Source organism: Populus euphratica, unplaced genomic scaffold (assembly GCF_000495115.2).
Source record: "Populus euphratica unplaced genomic scaffold, PopEup_1.0 scaffold21.1, whole genome shotgun sequence".
Taxonomy (NCBI): domain Eukaryota; kingdom Viridiplantae; phylum Streptophyta; class Magnoliopsida; order Malpighiales; family Salicaceae; genus Populus; species Populus euphratica.
The window spans coordinates 46,990-68,238 of record NW_011499887.1 but is presented as its reverse complement, the minus strand read 5'-3'; the positions used below and the strand labels follow the sequence as shown (position 1 = coordinate 68,238).

The following is a 21,249-nucleotide window of genomic DNA, read 5'->3' as shown; positions in this document are numbered from 1 at the left end:
TCTCACCCCCCCCCCCACCCCTAATTAGACTTTTGATGGACACTTGATTGGATGTGTGTTTCTGTCCCCTTTTTCTTAAGGTTTTTTTATTTTAATTAAAAAAACCATAAAAAGGTGAAGAGGGTTGCAAGTTTCGATCCTAGTTTTTTTTTTTTCCCTGAAAATAAAGTCAGTAAATCTTGCATTTTACGGCCTAAAAAACTAATCTAAGACACAAAAAATATATTATAATATTTAAAATAACACAGAAAATAAAAGATGATGGGCAAAACAAGATCTCCTAAATCTAATTTAAAAAAATCTATTTTGATAGCTAGAAATTTCTAATAGCCAATTAAAAAACAAATAAATATAACTGATAAAAAAACAATTAAAACAAGTTTTTTTTTTTTAATACTTCAATAGGCTAGGCTACATTGTTCTAGCAAGATAACATATCGAGCTGTGTTTTTGAGAATAGCGCAATCTATGTGGTTGTGTTAACCCCGTCAATATAACCTCCCGATTTACTATTTTCCTGGTTATTTATTTTATTTGTTGTTTTTGTGGCACTAATTACTTTTTTAAAAAAATATTTTTCTCCGTTTTTCTAATACTGTGGTTTTCCGAAACAAACTTCTCCATCAATCAAATAATTGAACACTGAGGACGGGAGCTTCAACTGTTTGTTTTTGTTGTTACTAGCTACTGCCAGTACTTCCCTTTAAATTATTTATATATAGTGTTTCAAAATGATTTTTAAAAAAATATTTTTTATTTAAAAATATATTAAACTAATATTTTTTTAATATCAACACATCAAAATATTAATGATATATTAATCTAAAGCTTTTTAAAATCAAATTTAAAAGTTTAAAAAACACGTTTAACTGCATTCTTAAAGGCCCTTGAGAAATAGTGAGAGTACATAAGCATGTTGCGTTAGACACTTGTAATTTAATAATCTGAATATTTAAATCAATGCATCAATCCCATGATAGATGTGTGCTGGAATGGTCTTGAATCTATATGGATGATCCAAGTGCATGTCGAACCCTATATATGTCCACGCGGTGACGTTTTGCCATTAACTTGCTGGTGAATTAATCACGAGACCATTACCGATGATCACAGAGGTGATGCATGTATAGCCATAAATTAAAAAAGATAGAATTCCAAATTAGCATGGTCATTGAGGATATGATTAGGGCGCCATGATCCAAATTCCAAGATTCATGTAGTCTAGCCAAGATTCATGTTGCGCCGAAATATGCTTTCGAGGCGAGTAACAACATTGCCAAGATTCCTTGTCCGGTCTGGTGATGCCCCGAAGGAAACAACTTCCTCCATATATAACAAGCCAACTAATTTACTATTGTTCAGTTACATAGCCCAGAGAGTGGAGAGTACTGGTCCACTGCAAGGAAATCTAGAGGGAATCCTGGTGTGTTTTTTGTCTTGCCTTGAAGAGCTCAAATTCCATGATTTAAAGTGTAAATAACTATTATTATTAAGTAGTAATGGTCGAATGGATCAAGGGTACGAGGCATGGCAGTGTAAGATTCATGGAGCATTGCTGCGATTACGAACGTGCTGGGCATCGAGCTACGAGCCCGCTGATGCTAAAGGTGGTAACACGGTGACAGCAGCCATTGGCATGCCCGTCCAGCTTGACCAGTCCCTTTCACTATTGCCCTGCCTTCCTCAAACTTATCACCCCATGTTTTACTCGGCTCTTTACGTGATCATGATCGACTTCCCCGCAGCCTCTCGCTACCCTCCTCTCTGATCCTGTTCATCTTTCTTTACCTCATGTCAAATGTTATACCAGAACGTTGTAATAACTCGTGTGCCGTTGAATGCGCAAATTAAGAGGGTACACGAGAATATGATAATAGTTAAAAATTAATTTAAAATAAAAAAATTAAATTTTAATGAAAAATATGTTAAACCTCGATACTAAACGCCTCTCAGTTGCGCGGGGCATGCCCTTTGATTTCTAGACAAACTCTCTCTTCAAATCACCAGTGAAATGAAACCTTCACAAGGGTCATGAATGCATGTTCATCGAAGTGTTGCATGGTGTTTAATGAGTTTTATTTTTTATACTATTTCTTTTCCTTGGTTTAAATATCGGGATCGAGAATATTTATTAAATTTGTTCAAGTACGTAGATGTGTAAATTGGTTTGAATATATGTTCTTATATTTTTTTTAATAGTGAATATGTATGCTGGTTAATTTATTCATAGAACTTTCAGCTTATCCCAAATATCCCTATAACTTCCCTTATTCTGAAAACTTATCCTCCGTGACAATTTTCCTCCGAAATTTTCAAATCCATGGTAAGGGGTTGCTTGTTTTTGCAGTAAAAATCATGGTTTCTTATGATTTTTTGGAGTTCTGGTACGGTGAAGTTCAAAATAATTTAGAACATGTTATTTTAATATATTTATAAAAAAACGCTTTTAAAAAAATCTCAAAACAATACCAAAAACACATCACCACAAGAGAGACAGTGGGGGGTAATTATGGCATAGCAACTCGTCTCGCTCGTTGGAGTTTTGAAGTATATATGCTGAAAAAGGTCAAACAATAACCAGGCAAGCATTCATCCTGTGCAGCATTAAATAAGCCTGACATTGTCGTTCTTGTTATTTTAATCCAGTAAAAAATTACAAGCAAGATCGAAGTAGTTTCCTGCGGAGGAGGAGGCTAATTTCTGTCGTGTGTCGTTGCTTGCTTTGCTTTCAAGCACCCTCGGACCTGTGGCTCCTACCCTTAAAATTTGTACCAGAGAGAGCTAGCTATACAACTCACGAGACCTTCCACGTGCCATGCGTTTATACTTGCCCCAGGAGTCCTTTCTTTCTCAAGGTTAGTTCGTATCGTGTGTGTGCGTAACAACTGATATCCTTACTGAACAATTAAAGAGTTAATCATCTATCCATCTATAATTGCTGGATAAATGATAAAAATTTAGGATTAAATTTTATATATATATATAATTTTAGATTTGTACTCTTGATTACTTAAATACTAATTATTAAAAATTTATATGATTATTAATTTTAAAATTTATAATACACACAAACTTGTTTAGATACTCATGTTAATTTAAAAAAAATTAATTATCTAGCATATTCCAGTGATAATAATTTAGGATAAAAATATTTGTTTTTTTTATAATGTAAAGTTTTAATTTTGTAATTATTAATATATTAATTATTAAAAATTTATATAATTTTTAATTCTATTAAGATATAAGTTAATCTAAATATTTATATTTTTTTTTTTTTAAGTTGATCCTGTACACGACAAATAATGCCAGTAGAAACTCTGCACGTGAAGAGATCATGGAGAAAAGTGTTCCGTCTCACTAATTCTTTACCTGCTCAATGTCAAGTCACATTCATTCCAAACCTTTCTTTTTTCTTTATTTACCATTAAAAAAAATTATTGATGAAAGACACTTTACTGATTAAAAAATTTTCAATTGTTTTTTATAAAAATATTTTTTTATTTATTTTTGATAAAAAAAACTTTTTTATAAATTATAAAAAAATAAAAAATTATATATTATTATTGGTTAACTATATTAAGTTTTATCCTTGATTTATTATATATTTTGTTTTGATTTTTTTAATTTTATATTTTGAAATTTAATTTTTATAATAATTTTTATCCTTATTATTTTTTAATTTTTTTAACTAAAATTTTATATCTATTAGATGTGGCCTTTCATTTCTATTACTACTTATTTTATTTGAAATAGTTTGTGAAACTGAATTTTTTTAATTTCATTATCTTTTAATTTTTTTATCAAACATATGTACTTTCTTTTTTTATTACTATTTTTTTATTTTTTAAAATAATTTATGAATTTGATTTTGTGTTTTAATTTATATCATTATTCAATTTCTTTATTTGTAAAATTTGATACATATTTTTTTGATAATTTTTAAGAAATTATCAATAAGTTATTTTTTAATTTATTTTTTATGAAATGATTAAATATTAAAAAAATATTTTAAAATTTATTTTATATAAAATTATCAAACTATGAAATATGAAAAATAATTCACTTTCAGTAATTTATTCTTGAAAAAAACCACATTTAAAAAAAAAAAAAAAAATCTTTACGACAGACAAAGAACCTTAAGTTAAGGTTAGTGTTTGTCACGTCTGACGGGAAAGAAGCTATCCTCTGGAAAATCTTGGAGCAAGGACAGGAGCCGAGCGATTAATGTTTTTAGTAATTGGGGGTAACGATAATGCATTTGACAAGAAGTCATTTCAAGCAACGAGAAGCTTTCTGTTTTATTGAATGCAAAGACCTGAGGAATCTTAAATCCACCGCACCCACAATTAATTCTGCCAGTGCATGTCAGTCTGTTGAGGATCCGTCGTCGCTTTAGGGTTTGTGAGTAAGAAGATGACTCCCCCACTCCCTTTTGAATTTCGAGTTCTTAACAAGATTGGATGTGAAACTCTCAGGCACCATGTTTTTATTGTTATTCACTGTTTCAACACATGCATGGTCCTAATTTCTGAAGCAAATCTGGGTTTGAACTTTGGATTTGGAATGGAACATCTCTTCCTTTACGGCTCCTTGGCAGGTGAGATTTCATTGTCACGGACGCAACACATGTAGCCATGGCCATCACTTGTACCTTTAATTTGTCCTCCATTCTTGGCAGCGTCCGGTTAGTTATAAATTCACTTGTCTTGCAGGCACTACTCTATCGGCTAGCTAGCTAGCTAGGTTATCAATATTCCATGGATGGCCATTAGTACTGTGGGGATGCAGGGAGGAGGACGAGGGACAACAAAACAGCCCATACACGCACGAGACTTCAACTAATTGCTTGGTTTGTCCATTGCATGCAGTGCGCAGTGCCTGGCGCGCTAGCTGGTGCGTCCACCCGATGGATGGACAACGTGCTTAATTACCTTTGCTTATAGCTGGTGCGTCCACCAGATGGTTATAGTTGATTCTTTCTTATATATAGAGGTTGGTCAATGTGCAACAAACATTATATATATACAATTCATGATCAATAGAAGCTTTGCCCAGAAGCTTAATGTTGTTAGAGCCATTGCTTGAGGTTACCACCCGCGGCTAACGCATCCAAGTCGTCGCTGCTAATGTGAGCTTGATGCAATTAACCTTGGGTCCCTCAACGTGCATGGTTACTTGATCTTACCACGTTCGTCTCGTGTAAAGAGGGTCTGGTTTGTTCAAATAAGCCCGGGATCCAACGGGTGACTAATAACTTAACATCACTGCTGGTATGATCAGTAAATTATAGATCAGCCCTTTTAGTCTTGTAAAACAAATTAAATGATCCATTTAGTTTTGAAAAATAATTAACCAGTCTTCGTGTTTTTAAATCTATTTATAGCTTAATCTTTTTCGTCCATTAGATTTTTATTTATTTCTTTTATAAATAGAAACGGGCCGGGATAGAAAAAGAAGAAGCGGGTCACTTGGAAAGATCTACGGAAGGGAAGTTTTTTTTTTTTTTTTTTTGGAACGAAGTAATGTTAAGTTGAGTATAGTAAACACCTGCAACAAAAACAAAAAAGTACAGTCAACACTAATTAAAGGGGTGACTAATTTATTTCTTAAAATGTGTTTTTCATGATTATCAACTTATTTATTTAATCATTGTGGATTATTTAATTATAAATTAAATCATGAGAAATAATTAGATTATATATATACACACACAAAGATAAAAAAAATTATTTTTATTGACTTTATTCTCTCCTTAATAAGGTATTGTTATCTAAACATATTGATTGAAAGATGTTACGATCAAGAAAAAAATAAAAATAAAATCTTGATAAGATAAAAAAATAATTGAGAGTAAAATCACAAAAAATAAGTTATATTATAAAAATTATTTTCAGTTGGTATAAATAATAATTAAAAAGGAAGGACAAAATAAGATGAATTAAAAAAATTAAAAAAGATGAAAATGAAATAAATTCGATTTTCATAAGTTATTCCAAACAAAAGATATATTAACCAGAAAATCAAGGACTAAATAAAAAATAAAGAGAATTCTATGAATTTTATAAAGATTAATAATATGATTTTTTTTTCAAAACTATTTTTTTAATTATAAAAAAATAGATAATAATAAATTCAAGTTTAATAAAAAAAACACACCCTACTAAACTCATAAATCATGGTAGCTTCGTGTTATCATAACAAATATACAAAACCATTTTAATCTAGTAAATAGGTAAAATAAAAGGAAATAGATTATAAAATCTAATTCCTAACCACTCAAATATATAAAAATATAAAATAGACAAAAAAAATTAAAAAAAAAAGATAACAATCTTTCTTTTTTAAGGCAATATACTAATTGTGGTTGAATAATTGTTTCTCCTCACCCTATTTAGTTTATGTTGATAATAATAATTAGAAAGAAAAAAAACAAAAGGTGCCTACTAAATTCAAGAATCGAAAACCAGAGTTACTTGACCAAATTCACAAATTGAATCATTTACTCAAATCATTTAATAACTTAGTTTTGTTAGCAAAATTATTTTTTATTTAATTAAAATATTTTAAAAATAAATTATAGCACGATGCTGAGATGTTTTTTTGACATCAACTTAATACTGAGATATTTTTTTGATACCACGATAATCATATAAATTATAAATTTAAATAAATTATCAACTCTAAATTCCCATAAACACATCACTATTTTTTTTTAATATCAATAATAATAAAAAAAGAGGATCAAGATGAAAAAGAAAAAAATAGTGTAGATTTTATTCATTGCCAAAAAATTGATAAATATAAAAAAAATACTAAGAAAATATTTTTCTTGGTAAATTGCTGACGAATTTTACAGGTGGAAATATTCTCTTAGTAATTACTGAGGAAATTATAATGAGAAAAAAATTAAAATAAAGTAACAAAAAAATGATAATATGCCATTTTTACTAACAGAATTACCGACAAAATTTATTTCATTGGTGATATCCTTTGATAGATTCGTTGGTAAATTATGAATATTATTCATCATGTCAATTATAAAAGAAATCACCAACAAAATATTTTCCCTGTATTTTTCAAAAAGTTATGAAACTGTTCACTTTTCAATTGTACTTTTAATTATTGTTCTTTACAGAAAAATCACCAACGAATTGAAAAGTCATTGGTGTTATATGACAGTTTGCTGAATTTTTTTTATTAAATTAAAATTTTAAATAAAATATTACAGATAAAATAACTGATGAATTGAAAATTTATCGGTAATATTTGATGGTTTCTGAAAATTTTTGAGTGAGTTAAAAATTTAAATCAAATATTACAAATGAAATCATCGACATAATGATTGAAAAGCCTGGAATGTTTTTAAATAATTTTAAATAATTATCAATAGAATCACATTGGATATTTTTCCGAGTGAAATACTGATGAAATAAAGTGGTTAATTTTTTACTTTGCTCATCTTTTTCATGAGTAAATATATTAGGTAATTTTGTTGATAAATTAGTTATCAACAGAATAACAATACAAATATATAAAAAAAAAATTATTAATAAATTTAAAGATGGGAGTGATAATCGTAATGACAAGTGCTAATAAGTGCTGGAACTAGCACTTTTTTTTTAGGTGGCTCTTGCTCGATTTTCTCATCTCAATTTTATTTTCTCTTGATCATCAAGGAAGTATACAAAATCCTAAAAGCATTAAACATTATATGAAATAATTGAATTTTGAAAAACTAGACAAATTTAAATGAAGATACATCCTCTGGAGATTTGTAATTTCTTAGGAGTCAGAGGTAGGGAACGAGTAGCTGTGATGGTTTACGAGAACAAAGGCATTGCATAATACTATACTATATATCTTCTCTCTTTCTATTTCTCAAGCTTGTTATTGAATCAATATTCCTTGATAGGAATTTTAGGATTATTGATTTGGTTTCGGTGAATCCTAAGAATACATGTTCTCTTAATCCAGTCGCAGAGCTGAAATTAAATAATAAGAAAGGTCAAAAATCAAGATATAATTTACTATTAAAAATTTTATCTATTTAAAATGAAAACGTATTATATTATTCTATATTTAAACACTAAAAATACGAAAATTTAAAATATTTTAGAGGGAACCGGGCCACTACCCGCCTCCCCTGGTTCTGCCCCTGTCTGCCGAACCCCTCGGCAGACTTCAAGTATTTAAATGATAAGATTTATATTTTCGCATGGAAGCCTTTCATTCAACCCCATGTTTCCCTGCAATATCTTCACGTGGCTTGAGTTCTCTGTTTTTTTGGCGAGAAATCACATCCGTCCCTGGAAAAGGGACTTGTTAAATCCGAGATTAATTTCCAGATCGGCCACGTCAGGACGTGCGTTTTTGGTGGGTTCATGGGCGTGTGCTTGCTGTACTTTGCTTTTAGTTTGAGGACACCTTCTTCTTCTTCGTCGTCGTCGTCTTTCCCTTCTTTTTTCAGGCTGTTCGTAGTCCTGAAACTGAATTCAAAAGGATACAGTTGACAGCAGCATGCTGGCTATAAATCAATATGAGCTATGTACAGCGTGCTTAACATCTCCGGTAACTAGCACATCAAGATCGAGTGATTATATATTCTTCCGGCATCGCCGGTGCTGAGGAAGAAGTACAATAAGGGCGAGGAGGACCCATCATGTCATGGGCATGGGAAGAAATGAAGGGAAAACAGAACGGAATTCAAGGATGCTCAGGGGCCTTGCTCGACCACGATCTTCATGGTATCGATTGCTTAAGGTTCCTTCAGGGTGTTTCGTGGGAAGTAGTTGAGATATATGCATGCTAGCGGGACACTCCATATAATTTTTTTTAAAAAGGGTCTATCCATTTAAATGTTTTTTTTATTATAAATAATTTAAAGATAAAATAGTGAGGGCTGCTAGATAATCCAAGTCATATATATATATATATATATATATATATATGTATGTATGTATGTATATATATTCTTAACAGGTAGGTTAATTAAATTCCTAGCCATAAGAATGGTAAAGATGACTGCCCACTTAAACTAAACTCCTGCCCTGCACCTATCCGTGTCGTAAAAATAACAATAATATATTTATTATTATTATTATTGTTATTTTTAATGATCATATGGTTATTACCGGTTCTTAAAACTTGTTCCTCTTACCTTTAAATCACACATCCTAACTGATTTGTTCATAGTGTATTATTTATTCTCATAGTTTTCATAAAACTAATCTATGTAATTTATGTTCCAATTCTTGAATAATCCATTCCCACCCTTTTTTTTTCCTTTTTCTACCTCCTAATTTATTTATTTATTTATTTTTTAACCGTGGAGGAACAAAATTAATCTTCTCTTTGTATACATACATATAAATAAATCTCGTGAAATCACCATAACAAGCCGTAAAACGACTGCATCTCTTTCACTCCTTTCTACGTTTTTTTAAACTCTCTCTCTCCCCACCACAAGTACACAACACAACACCTTGCAAGTGCTTTGCTTTTGTCCCTGCAAAACCCTAATTTTCAATCCACGATGATTGGTCCTCTCACAATCACAGGTAGGGTTCTACTGCTCTTGTTCCCTCTCTCTCTCAAACTCAATTTCAAGTCTAAATCTCGATGCTATTAATTAATTATTGTTTCTTTGCCCTGGATGTCTCCATCTTTCAATGTATTATTCTGCTTCTTTTAATACGCTGATTGCGGTAATGTCTCTCTAATGGGTTTTGCCTATTTTGCTCACTTCTCTTATAAAAAAAGAAAGATAAACCTTAATTCTCCTCAATCAGTCTGTCATGTACACGTTAGATGGAAAATTGCAATGCCATTTCTTTTGAGGAATGTCTTCAAAAAATGATTTTTTTTTCCTTGCAAGTAAATGCAGGTTGACGAATTATTTTGCTAATTTAATTTGGCTGAAGAAAGGGAAGATTTTAGTTGACGATAGGGGGATCGATCCTCATAAAAGCTCAATGGCTGCTATAAGTCCTATAGAAATCAGTTCATCTGATAGTGATTTCAATTTTACTGACGATGATGAGGTTGAAATATCGCCTGTAAATGCAAGGGACTCTGCCAATACCAGGACGCTTCCGGATTGGGCTACTGCTCATCCCACAACCTCAAGATATACAGGTCGGTCTCATTGAATTTTGCTATACCACCAAGGACTGACTTTCCCGCTTCTTCTTTTCATTCCCTATTTATCTAAGCCTCACTCTCACATTGCTATACTTAAGTGCCCCATCTCACCAAAGTTGAATGTATTACTAATCTTGGTGACAATGAACTAAATTTGCATTGCAGGTTATGACGGGCAGACACAAAATGCCTCCCCTCTTAAAAGACCATATGCTTCAAATGGGAGCAGTTCATCAAATGTAAATGACCTTTCATGGATGAAGATCCATGGTCAACCTACCAACGGTGCCAGCATTAGAGACACAAGTTGGCCCATTGCTCGAGGAGATGGTTCTCAGCATTTTATAGGGACTGGGAATGTGGGTCAGCCTCGGACTGTTAATTCTCAAATTGCTAATGTTTCTGGTGCAGATTACGAGAAGCTTTCATCCCAACAGGCTTTAAAGAGGACCCTTCCATCATCTCTTCATCCATCTGAACCAAGTAATAAAGCAAACAACACGGTAGAGAATGCCAGCAGCAGTGGGTCTCGTGATATCTATGGAAATGCTTATCATCTTGCAGGACCAAGTGTAACTAATAGCAGGGGTTATACGAGAGACATTTACAGCAAGCGCAATAATGATGATATTATGATGTATGAAAATAACGGAAGCAGGATCCCACCTCCATCTTTTATGCATGGAAAACCTTCTGCACAATTTCCTGGTCCAAGTGAACCTGTGTATCACTCCATGGCTGGGGATGAAAATGCTGCTGGAATGGACGAGAGACTGGTTTATCAAGCGGCACTGGAAGTATGTGGAGTTAATTTTACCTTATTATTTTAATTGCTTATATTGTATAAACAGGATTTGGGGTTTCCTCTTTGCTGGTTACGAGCATAATTTTGATTTCATAGCAACTCATTTTCAGTCATTGTCTTTTTTTTCATACTATACTAGCTTTTCTTTTCAAGTGTTGGTAGGGCTGTGATAGAGTTGAGCTCAGCCAAGCTGTGTGTTGTTCAAGTTTGGTTGTTTCAGGTGTAAACTGAGCCTGAACACACCTCAACTTTAACATTAATTGCAAAAAACTCTCGAGTTTTGTTTGCTAAGGGCCTGGACTTGTTCAGGAGCATAACTGATGAAGCAAACCCAGACAGTTTTGACTTGTTTTTGATTCGTACCAACATTTTATTTTACTTAATAATGCACATGACCTTATGTTCATATTTCAGAAAGCTATCTATTACGTTCTTTTATTATTGGAACTGTAACCTGTCCATTTTAATTTTAGTTTTTTGGCATATGAAATTAAGCATTTTTGTAATAGATTATTACATAATTACCTGGTACAGAAAAAAAAGAAGGTACTTTTCTGTCCTGATTATCTGGAGCCAAGAAAAACTATTCAAGCCCAGTTTTCATAACAATCAAGTTCTAGTTTGTGTAACATTTTGTTTGGCTAGTGAGAGCATATTTTCCAAGAAAACACGTGGAGTTTTTTTGTCACTTGGTCTATCTTAGAGCCCAGCATTGCCAGCATCACTGTTATCTCTAAACTCTCATAAAACGAATGACTTGATTTCTGTGTTCATGAAGAGACATTGAGCTCTTATCAATTTTAATTTCCTATGTTTTCTGCTTTGGGGACCAAACAAACAACAAATACAGCTGTACTCGATCTTTGACTCGCATGCTTTACTTTTTATGTACAGTTCTAGTTGAGTACCATCCACCATGATTTATAGGCTTATTTCTGTCTCCGCTGCTGTTATCTGGGCCCATTTAAAACAAACATAGCCTTACTAGTTCTAAAACATTGGAGTATAAATAACAAAATTATGCTGCTTCTGTTCTTAATATTTCAAGTTGCTGGGAGACAAGTCAATGTTTGAAGTTCTTGAAAATTTTATAAAGATGATGGACATTTATTCTTGCAGGATCTTAATCAACCAAAAGTTGAAGCTAATCTACCTGATGGTCTTATGTCTGTGCCTCTTCTAAGACATCAGGTTTTACCATTTTACTGATAATCTACAAGTTGGTTATTGTATTTTACATTTTTCATTGAAGTTGTTTTATTTTACAGAAAATTGCTTTGGCATGGATGCTTCAGAAGGAAACAAGAAGCTTGCATTGTCTAGGTGGAATTTTAGCTGATGATCAGGTTATGCATTTAGAGAAGTCCATTTTATTCTTATTGTGTTTGTTCATGATTAATTCTTTTTTTGGTTTAGACCTACATTTCTGCCATCACTCATTATGATCTCATACTCCAGGGCCTTGGTAAAACAATCTCAATGATTGCCCTTGTACAAATGCAAAAGTCTTTGGAGACAAAACCAAAATCTGAAGATCAACGCAATCACAAACCTGAAGCATTGAATTTGGATGACGATGATGATAATGGAACTCCTGTCTTGGATAAAGACAAGCAGACTGGAGAGTCGGCTGATATTAAATCTACCCCAGAAGCTGGTTCTTCTACAAAGGCAATTAGCAGACGTAGACCGGCAGCAGGTACACTAGTGGTGTGTCCGGCAAGTGTTCTTCGACAATGGGCCCGGGAGCTGGATGATAAAGTTGCTGATGGAGCCAAACTTTCTGTCCTGATCTATCATGGTGGCAATCGTACAAGGAGTCCTGATGAATTGGCTAAACATGATGTGGTTTTGACTACATATTCAATTGTAACTAATGAAGTTCCAAAACAGCCTTTGGTTGATGAGGATGAGGCTGATGATAAAAGTGGTGAAAAGCATGGATTATCTTCGGAGTTTTCAAATAATAAGAAGAGGAAGAAGACTTCTAAAGTCAGCAAGAAGAGAGGCAGAAAGGGAATGGATAGTTCCTCTATTGATTGTGACTTTGGTGCCCTTGCTAGAGTGAGTTGGTCTAGGGTGATACTGGATGAAGCTCAAACTATAAAAAATCACCGAACTCAAGTAGCTCGAGCCTGCTGCAGCCTTCGTGCCAAAAGAAGATGGTGCTTATCTGGAACACCTATACAAAACTCAATTGATGATTTATACAGCTACTTCAGATTCCTCAGATACGACCCCTATGCTGTTTACAAATCATTTTACAATACCATAAAAGTTCCTATATCCAGAAACTCATTCCATGGTTACAAGAAGCTGCAGGCAGTTCTAAGGGCTATAATGCTGCGTCGTACAAAAGGTGATCACTCTTGTTCTCTGGATCAGTCTAGTTGGGGGGGTTACCTAAAAAAATCTTACTTTTTTTTGAATGTCAAGCACTTCTACATGAGACCTGTGCAGTTGGTTTCTCTCTTTTGATTTCCTTTCAGGAGTATAATCATGCTGTGTGTTTATCATGCTCAGATATTTTATAGCAACATCTTTTATTCACCACATATAATTGAGATAAAGATGGTATTTCTTGGCAGGATGAATGGGAAGGGTTTATGGGTTGTGTAAAGGCCTGCCTTTTGAACTTTCTGATTTGAATTTCATTTTATTGGTTTCATGAATAATTAAGAACATGGATATTTGTGAATGATTTCTTTCACAGGGATGTTAAATATTTTCTTTATAATTTTATCAGCTTTATTTAGATTGTATCTTGACAAACACATATTTATTCAACCTTGGCCTTTTATGTTAAATCCTTTGAAACTGTGTTCCATTGCTTTAATGTTGTCACATAACAGAGATGCAATTTTTGTGCAAGCATTTCTTCTAACATAATATTTGTTGCTAAATGTGATATAGCAACATTGATTGATGGGCAGCCTATAATTAAACTGCCACCAAAATCAATCTGCCTGACAAAGGTAGACTTCTCAACTGAGGAGCGGGCTTTCTATACTCGGCTAGAAGCAGATTCTCGTTCTAAATTCAAGGTACTTTTTACCCCACTTACTTTGTCAAGCCAAATTGTATTTGATATTTTCTTTCCCCACTGAATTAGATAGTGTTTTTATTCAACCAACCAATATGTTGTTGAAACCAGCACTATTCTGTTTTTTTTTCCTTTGGGATTTATCATGCATGTGGAATATTAGGAAACTGATTAAGTAATAACTATCTTTACTTAAATAGTAATTGCAATGTCATCAGAAAATAAGGTCAGTCCATATTGTGCATAGAAAAGGTCAGAGAAAGCTACTCCTGGAAGGGAATTAAATATGCTGTTTTGATTGAGAAAACTATAACATTATGATGTAGAACAATTATTCTAGAAGTTCATGGACATTGACAAGGCCAAGCCTGAAAAGAAGCCCACAAAGAAACCCGAAAGTATCTCATATGAAGCCTAAAGTTACTATTTTCCTGTTTTAATTATTTTCCTAGTTAATTTTGGGTTTTAATTATTTGTTTCCTTTTTAGCTTAGTACTTTTAATTTAATAAGTATTTTACTATTTATAAATCCTAAAGCTACATGAATTCTATTTATTAGATAAGTTGTAATTAGGAATCCATTCCTATAAAGAATTTTATTACTAATATAAATAAGGATGTCTAGTTTATTTTATGGAGATCAAGATTATTATTAAAATTCAATAAAAATATCAGCGAACTCTCTCTAAATTTCTTTATAATTTGGTTTGTAACCTTAGGGTTTGAGAACCCTAGTTTTATCTTTGCTATATGTTGCATCAGATGATGATATTAGGCTGGTTAACATTCGGATTGATGGTGAACTGTGAAGAGAATCATGGAGAAGTTGGTGGCTACTATCTCCGTGACGTTGACTAGGGGATGCAAGCTGTTTGAGATTAGCTAGATTGCCATTCAGTAGCGATAACAACTTTAGAGGGGTGGATGCAAAATGAGTTTGGCGACATCAATGGTAGAGTTGATGACCAGGCTTAAGGCACTAAAGCTGCTCACAAACATGAACTAGGGAGGAATATAGGCATGTGCCGGGGTTGATGCCCGTGGCCAACTTGTCATTGAACCAGTTTGGGCAAATCCTCATGGCCAGTATGATTAAGATATTCATATGGTGAAGAATATCTATTTTGGTTGATGAAGGCACAAATAGGAATTGCAAAGAGGAGAGGTATATACTTGGAAACTTACTTCGGGGTCTACTTTACCTTAGATCTATTCCTAAAATTCCATCTAGATGACCACTTATCTATGTGAAGGGTATAAACTAGATGGAGGCAGTGGGACCTTGTCGATTCAAGACAAACAACCACAATCTGAGAGATAAAAATCGATCAACGTGATTGAAGGTTAGTATGAGCAAGAACTTTTCAATGATGAGGATTTTCTATGTGAACCTGATGGAGATGATGAAAAAGATCATATGATGATGAAGATTTTGCAAACAAGAACATGGAGGACCCGATAATCTCTGACAAGTCTTCTGGAGATATTATGAAAGATTATTTTGGTGTTCCTTTAAATACAATAGTCAAAGTATTGAAGGACATAGATAATGGTGAACTCAAGTTTGAAGTAGAAAAATGTGGGAATGAACTATAAATGACCTTCATAAAAACATAAAGTCTAACATTAGATATGAATTTTTTCCTATTATACATGCACTATAAATTAAATTTTAAAGTTTTGAGGTCAAAGATTTGCTATTTTGTGAATAAGTTAGCTACAATAATATATTTAAACTAGTTGTTTCTTTGGGGTGGAAGAATTCAATTTCTGATAGATTACTCGAGGACAAGTTTTTTTTAAGTGGGGGAGGCTGATGTAGAACAATTATCCCAAAAGTTTATGGATCGGATTGACAAGGCCAAGTCTAAAAAGAAGTCCACAAAGAAAACGAGAAGCATTTCATATGAAGCCTGAAGTTACTATTTTCCTGTTTTAATTATTTTCCTAATTAATTTTGGATTTTAATATATGTTTCCTACTTGACTTAAGACTTTTAATTTAATTAGTATTTTATTAGTTAGGAATCCTAATGCTAGATAAATTCTATTAATTAGTTAAGTTTTAATTAAGAATTTTAGTACTAGTATAAATATGAATGTCTATTTTATTTTATGGAGATCAAGATTATTATTCAAATTCAATAAAAATATCAAAGAATTTTCTCTAATTTTCTCTACAGTTTGGTTTGTAACCTTAGAACTTGAGAATCCTAGTTTTATCTTTGCTCTACGTGGCGGTGTCACATTAATGCAACAAATATCTATTGGTTTAATACAATTTCCAAACACTTTCTTTCCCACCATTTTTAGAGATTGCAATAATCTTCAAATGCTAAATTTCCTACATTACCATTGCAATACCACATTTCATTTGCTATGGTCCCTTGGCATCATGATCACCTCTGTATGCCAGACTCAAAGAACCACTCGTATCAATCCTACTGATGTTAAAATTGCTGCTGAAGCTTGCAAAATTGGAAGCATGTGTGCAAAATTCTGCTTTAGAAAACATGTTGCATTTGCTTTCTTGTATTTGCATATTTCTTTTGTTCTAAATCACTATTTGCTTATTAATCATGGATTCTTACAAAATAAATAAAGAAAAATTAAGCACTATCTTTATGATGATGTATTTGGTTTCTTGTTTTTTTTCCCCACATCATGATTACCTTTATCATGCTGCATATGTTGTTGAAATCAGCACTATTCTTGTATTTGCATATTCAATAAATATGGCAGGGCTGTCTTTATTTTGGGGTTAATGGACAGAGATAATTATGACCAAGAAATTAAGCACCATTTCTACGATGTTCCCTCCTGCTTGTGTGATAAAACTTATCATGATGTTCCATTCCTGAAGGCACATATTGAAGCTAGAATGACATTTATTGCCTGATGGTACTGGGTTTTAAAACATGCTAAAAATATTGAAGGCCCATCAATTCCTGCTTTATTGAATACTAGGCATTTTGAATTATCATGTATCTTGATGTTATAGGTTTCTATCTTTCAGGCTTATGCTGCTGCTGGCACAGTGAACCAAAATTATGCAAATATACTTTTAATGCTTTTGCGACTTCGCCAGGCTTGTGACCATCCACTTCTTGTTAAAGGTTTTAATTCTGAATCTGTAGAAAAAGATACAGCTGAAATGGCAAATCAACTTCCCAGGGAGATGGTGGTGGATCTATTGAATCGCTTGACCTCTGCCCTCTGTCGTGTATGCAATGTAAGTCATCTTAAAAATCTGGACTGCTTTCCCATTAATTCAATGCCCCTTGTAAGATCTTGTTGGGCTTTCTCTTTGCTGCTGCCATAGAAAAACTGGTGTTGAATATAATCTCTGTTGCACCCCCCGCGCTTCTTGTCTCTCGACTATTGTTGCTTTGTTTGTGATGCATTTGTTTATGGATTTTTTACATGTGAGATCTTCTAAGTCTTGCATTGAAAATAGTGCCTAGCTTTTGATTTCGAATATCTACCTGCATTAATAATCTGTTTGATGATTTGAACTACCAGGAAAAGCAGAGTTAATCTGTGGGGTAGTATAACGGTCTTTGATCTGGGCCAAGCTTCTTCACATGGTTGAATGCAAATCATATTTTGCTTGAGCAATTTAAAAAGCTTTGCACAGTGCATTCTTATTGTTTATCCTCTGCCGACCATGCTTAATAAACTTGATGAAATTGTCCCAATCATGCCTGTGCTGGCAGGCATGTTTCAACTGCTCCTAGACATTGTTTGTTTGGTACTATTTTAATCCCGTTAGTATCTGTCAAAACACAAATTTTCACCATCAAGAACCCTAAATCCTTGTTGCTAATGTACTTCTTTGCCAATCATGTTAGTGTGTAGTTCTTTTCTGTAAATGCTTGTTCCATGCCACTTAGTTCTTTTCTGGAAATGCCTGTTCCATATCACTCGGTGATTGCACCTTTTTCAGCATGTAGTGATTGCATCTGTCTATGCCACGTTAGAGGAATCTCTTTTTGGAGTGTGAGTATGTACCCGCTTTAAATTAATTAACAGCATCAGACTAGTGAAAACAAACACTGTACCATCTGCATCAGACTGGTCTAATTTTTCTATTGTATGATGGTCTTACAGGATCCGCCTGAGGACTCTGTTGTTACCATGTGTGGCCATGTTTTCTGCAATCAATGTGTATCAGAATACTTGACAGGAGATGATAATACATGCCCTGTTTCTGACTGTAAAGAACAACTTGGTTCTGATGTTGTTTTCTCTGAAGCTACTCTTAGAAGAAGAATCTCTGACACCTTTGATGCTAGTTCCTCACATTCCAAATTTGATGATAAGTCAATAGTCCTTCAGCACGAGTACAATTCCTCAAAAATCAAAGCTGTTCTTGAGGTTATTCAGTCACATTGTAAGGCAGGGAGTCCAATTTCAGAGTTTAATGGTTCTGCAGGATGCATTGAAACATCAATGGCATATTCAAGCTTGTCAACTGAAGGACCAATAAAAGCAATTGTTTTCTCCCAGTGGACTAGCATGTTGGATCTGGTTGAGTTTTCATTGAATCAGCATTGTATCCAGTATAGGAGGCTTGATGGTACAATGACTCTAAGTTCAAGAGATAAAGCTGTTAAAGATTTCAACACCGATCCTGAGGTTTGCCCCCAACCTCATGAATTCTCAAAATAATCTTATTTCATGAAGGTGTTTTCTTCATCTATTCCAAACGGGTACCTGTTAATTATCAAGACCTCTAGCTGACAAAGTACCAAGTCATATACACTATTTAATAGCTAGCCAAATCATGCAATACTAGACTCCTCTGTCAAATTGATGACATTGCGCATGGTGATCATTCCTGAAGCCACAATTTTTGCATTACATTCAGCATCTGAATGATTTAAGTTTATAATATTGATGACATTGCACATGATGATTGTTCCTGGTGCCTTAATTTTTTCGTTACATTTGTTCAGTATCTGAATGATTCAAGTTTATTGTCTTGCTATTGTCTTTCAACATCAGAACATTGAAATTTATTGCAGGTAACTGTGATGCTAATGTCCCTGAAGGCAGGAAACCTAGGTTTGAATATGGTGGCTGCATGCCATGTCATCCTTCTGGATCTTTGGTGGAATCCAACCACTGAGGATCAGGCTATTGATCGAGCCCATAGGATTGGACAGACCCGTCCTGTTACAGTAACACGACTTACCATAAAAGACACTGTTGAAGATAGAATATTAGCTCTTCAGGTATTATTTCTTTCTACATGTCATTGCTTCTGCCTTAACATATCTGGATTAAGATAGAATATTAGCTCTTCAGGTATTATTTCTTTCTACAGGTCATTGCTTCTGCCTTTACATATCTGGATTACTGTTTAATCTGATTCCTGTGGTTTGCTACCTGGGGAGCCTAGATGTTACTAGGGTTGAGGAGGGAAGTTTTTGTTGTATTTTCTTTCAAACTAATTCTGGATCTTTCATTTCTCCTTTTGTTATCTCTTCTAAATATCACATACCAGCACCAATCCGGAAGAGGCAGAAAGTCTGGGAGTTAAAAGGTTTTTTTTTTTTTTTTTTCCGGTTTGTCAGGAAGAGTGAATCCCTTAACAGAACCACACGGGATTCTGTTAATTCTCAAAATACCTATGTTCAGGTTAACTGTACCTTGCACTTGATAAATCCAAGAAAATTGCCTTTTCCTTTGTTTTTATGGAGGAAATTTATCACAGAGAAAAGTTGAGGATTAACGATGGATGCTATAAAATACGAGTACATTAAATCAAGGTGGAATGCAAGTATAGAAACAAAATGGTTATTAGCCAATTATGGTCCTTTTGAAGTTCTTAGGGTAAATTTGGAAACAACATTACCATTCAACATTTCATCTTGAAATAGCTACTTGTACGAGTTAAGACTTGGTAGCCATGTGACTTAATCTTATTAAATATGTCTAGAAGACAACCTGTTGCACTTCCAGGGTGGTAGATGAGCACGACAGTTTTGGAGGTGGCAGATGCTCAAGCCTTTGTAAACGACAAATGATAATATTACTTGTAATCTTGAAGCGTGATCTAATTCTGCTTCTTCTTCTTCCTTCTTCTTCTTCTTCTTTTTTTTTTTGTCGTGGGGTGGGGTGTGCGAATTTGGGTGCCTGCTTGTATGTGCATTTCTCTGCAACCTTATATTTGAAGTTTTGACGTTGGTTTTGTAAGATGATTTGGTGCTAATCACTATTTGCAGGACGAGAAGAGAAAAATGGTTGCATCTGCATTTGGCGAAGATCAAAGTGGGGGTTCGGTTACTCGTCTTACTGTGGAAGATCTCAAGTATCTATTTATGGTCTAGGACACCCCCCCAATTCATTCACCTTGCATCTCATCGCCATCTATTTCTAACTCGACTAGCAAAATGCTCCGGGGCAAGTGAAACATCATTTTTAACCAGTTAGGAAGTCAGGAGGGGTCTAGTGGCTGCACTTGTGAATGCCTACCGCCCTCGTTGTAGCTCAAATCAAAATCGTGGGGGTTGGCATGTTTTTGGATGTTTTTTTGTTTTTTGAGAGCCATAATTGGCATTTTTGCTTTCATCAAGTGCAGAGGACACCGAAGGCAAAACTATTTGTAAATATTGTCATAACTGCCTCATGTATATCAAGCAATTTGTTTGTGCAAAATGCATCGAGAGAGAGTGTGCTATCTTCATGCAGACACCGAGGCCTGGTCATGACCCGGTGTTTTCAAAGGGGACGTAGAAACACATTAAAACGTGCGGAATCGCCGCCGGAGGGATTCATTTAGTTCGATATAAAAAAGGGTTAGTGGAGTATCAGTTACAGTTAAAACATTGAAAACATGCAAGACCAGGGAGCAGTAAAGTTTCTTTCTCTGGGTAAAAAAGAAAAAAAAAGAAAAAAAAAGAGTACATCTTTGCCACCAACGAGGAACAGTGCACCTTGCCCACTGGGGACATGTTCCTCTTTCATATTCGATCACGTTTCAATGCAGCTTGGCATATCCCAAGTCCAAACCCCCCCTCCATTTCTTATATGTTTTTTAAGCTTGAATTGTAGTTTTTACACGCGCGGACACAACAAGGTCATCCTACTCTCGGATCAATGATCCATTAGCTTGTAAGTGATCTAGTAGCCTGACCGGGTGCACCCAGTTTGGTAACATGCTCAGGCCAGGGTGTAACATGCATACTTTTTTAGATGAGGATGTAATTGAAATATGTGAGAAAGTATAGGGGCTAGGAACATGATGTTGTTTGCCC

General features: G+C 33.9%; 1 protein-coding gene across 3 annotated transcripts; it reads left to right on the top strand.

Moving 5' to 3' along the window:
• Nucleotides 1–9,392: 9,392 nt before the first annotated feature.
• On the top strand, nucleotides 9,393–20,650 carry LOC105130425 (SNF2 domain-containing protein / helicase domain-containing protein / zinc finger protein-like protein). Of its 3 annotated transcripts, none has more exons than XM_011032924.1 (11): nucleotides 9,393–9,557; nucleotides 9,875–10,134; nucleotides 10,306–10,937; nucleotides 12,065–12,136; nucleotides 12,214–12,291; nucleotides 12,404–13,304; nucleotides 13,859–13,989; nucleotides 17,004–17,219; nucleotides 18,098–18,625; nucleotides 19,015–19,224; nucleotides 20,218–20,650. In XM_011032924.1, the coding sequence occupies exons 2-11, from the start codon at nucleotides 9,972–9,974 to the stop codon at nucleotides 20,320–20,322; spliced, it is 3,036 nt and encodes a 1,011-aa protein (XP_011031226.1). In that variant the 5' UTR covers nucleotides 9,393–9,557; nucleotides 9,875–9,971; the 3' UTR covers nucleotides 20,323–20,650. The 3 variants fall into 3 exon arrangements, with proteins under 3 accessions (XP_011031226.1, XP_011031224.1, XP_011031227.1); XM_011032922.1 differs by having other exon boundaries at nucleotides 9,394–9,557; nucleotides 9,884–10,134; XM_011032925.1 differs by having other exon boundaries at nucleotides 9,534–9,557; nucleotides 10,067–10,134.
• The last annotated feature ends 599 nt before the right edge of the window (nucleotides 20,651–21,249 follow it).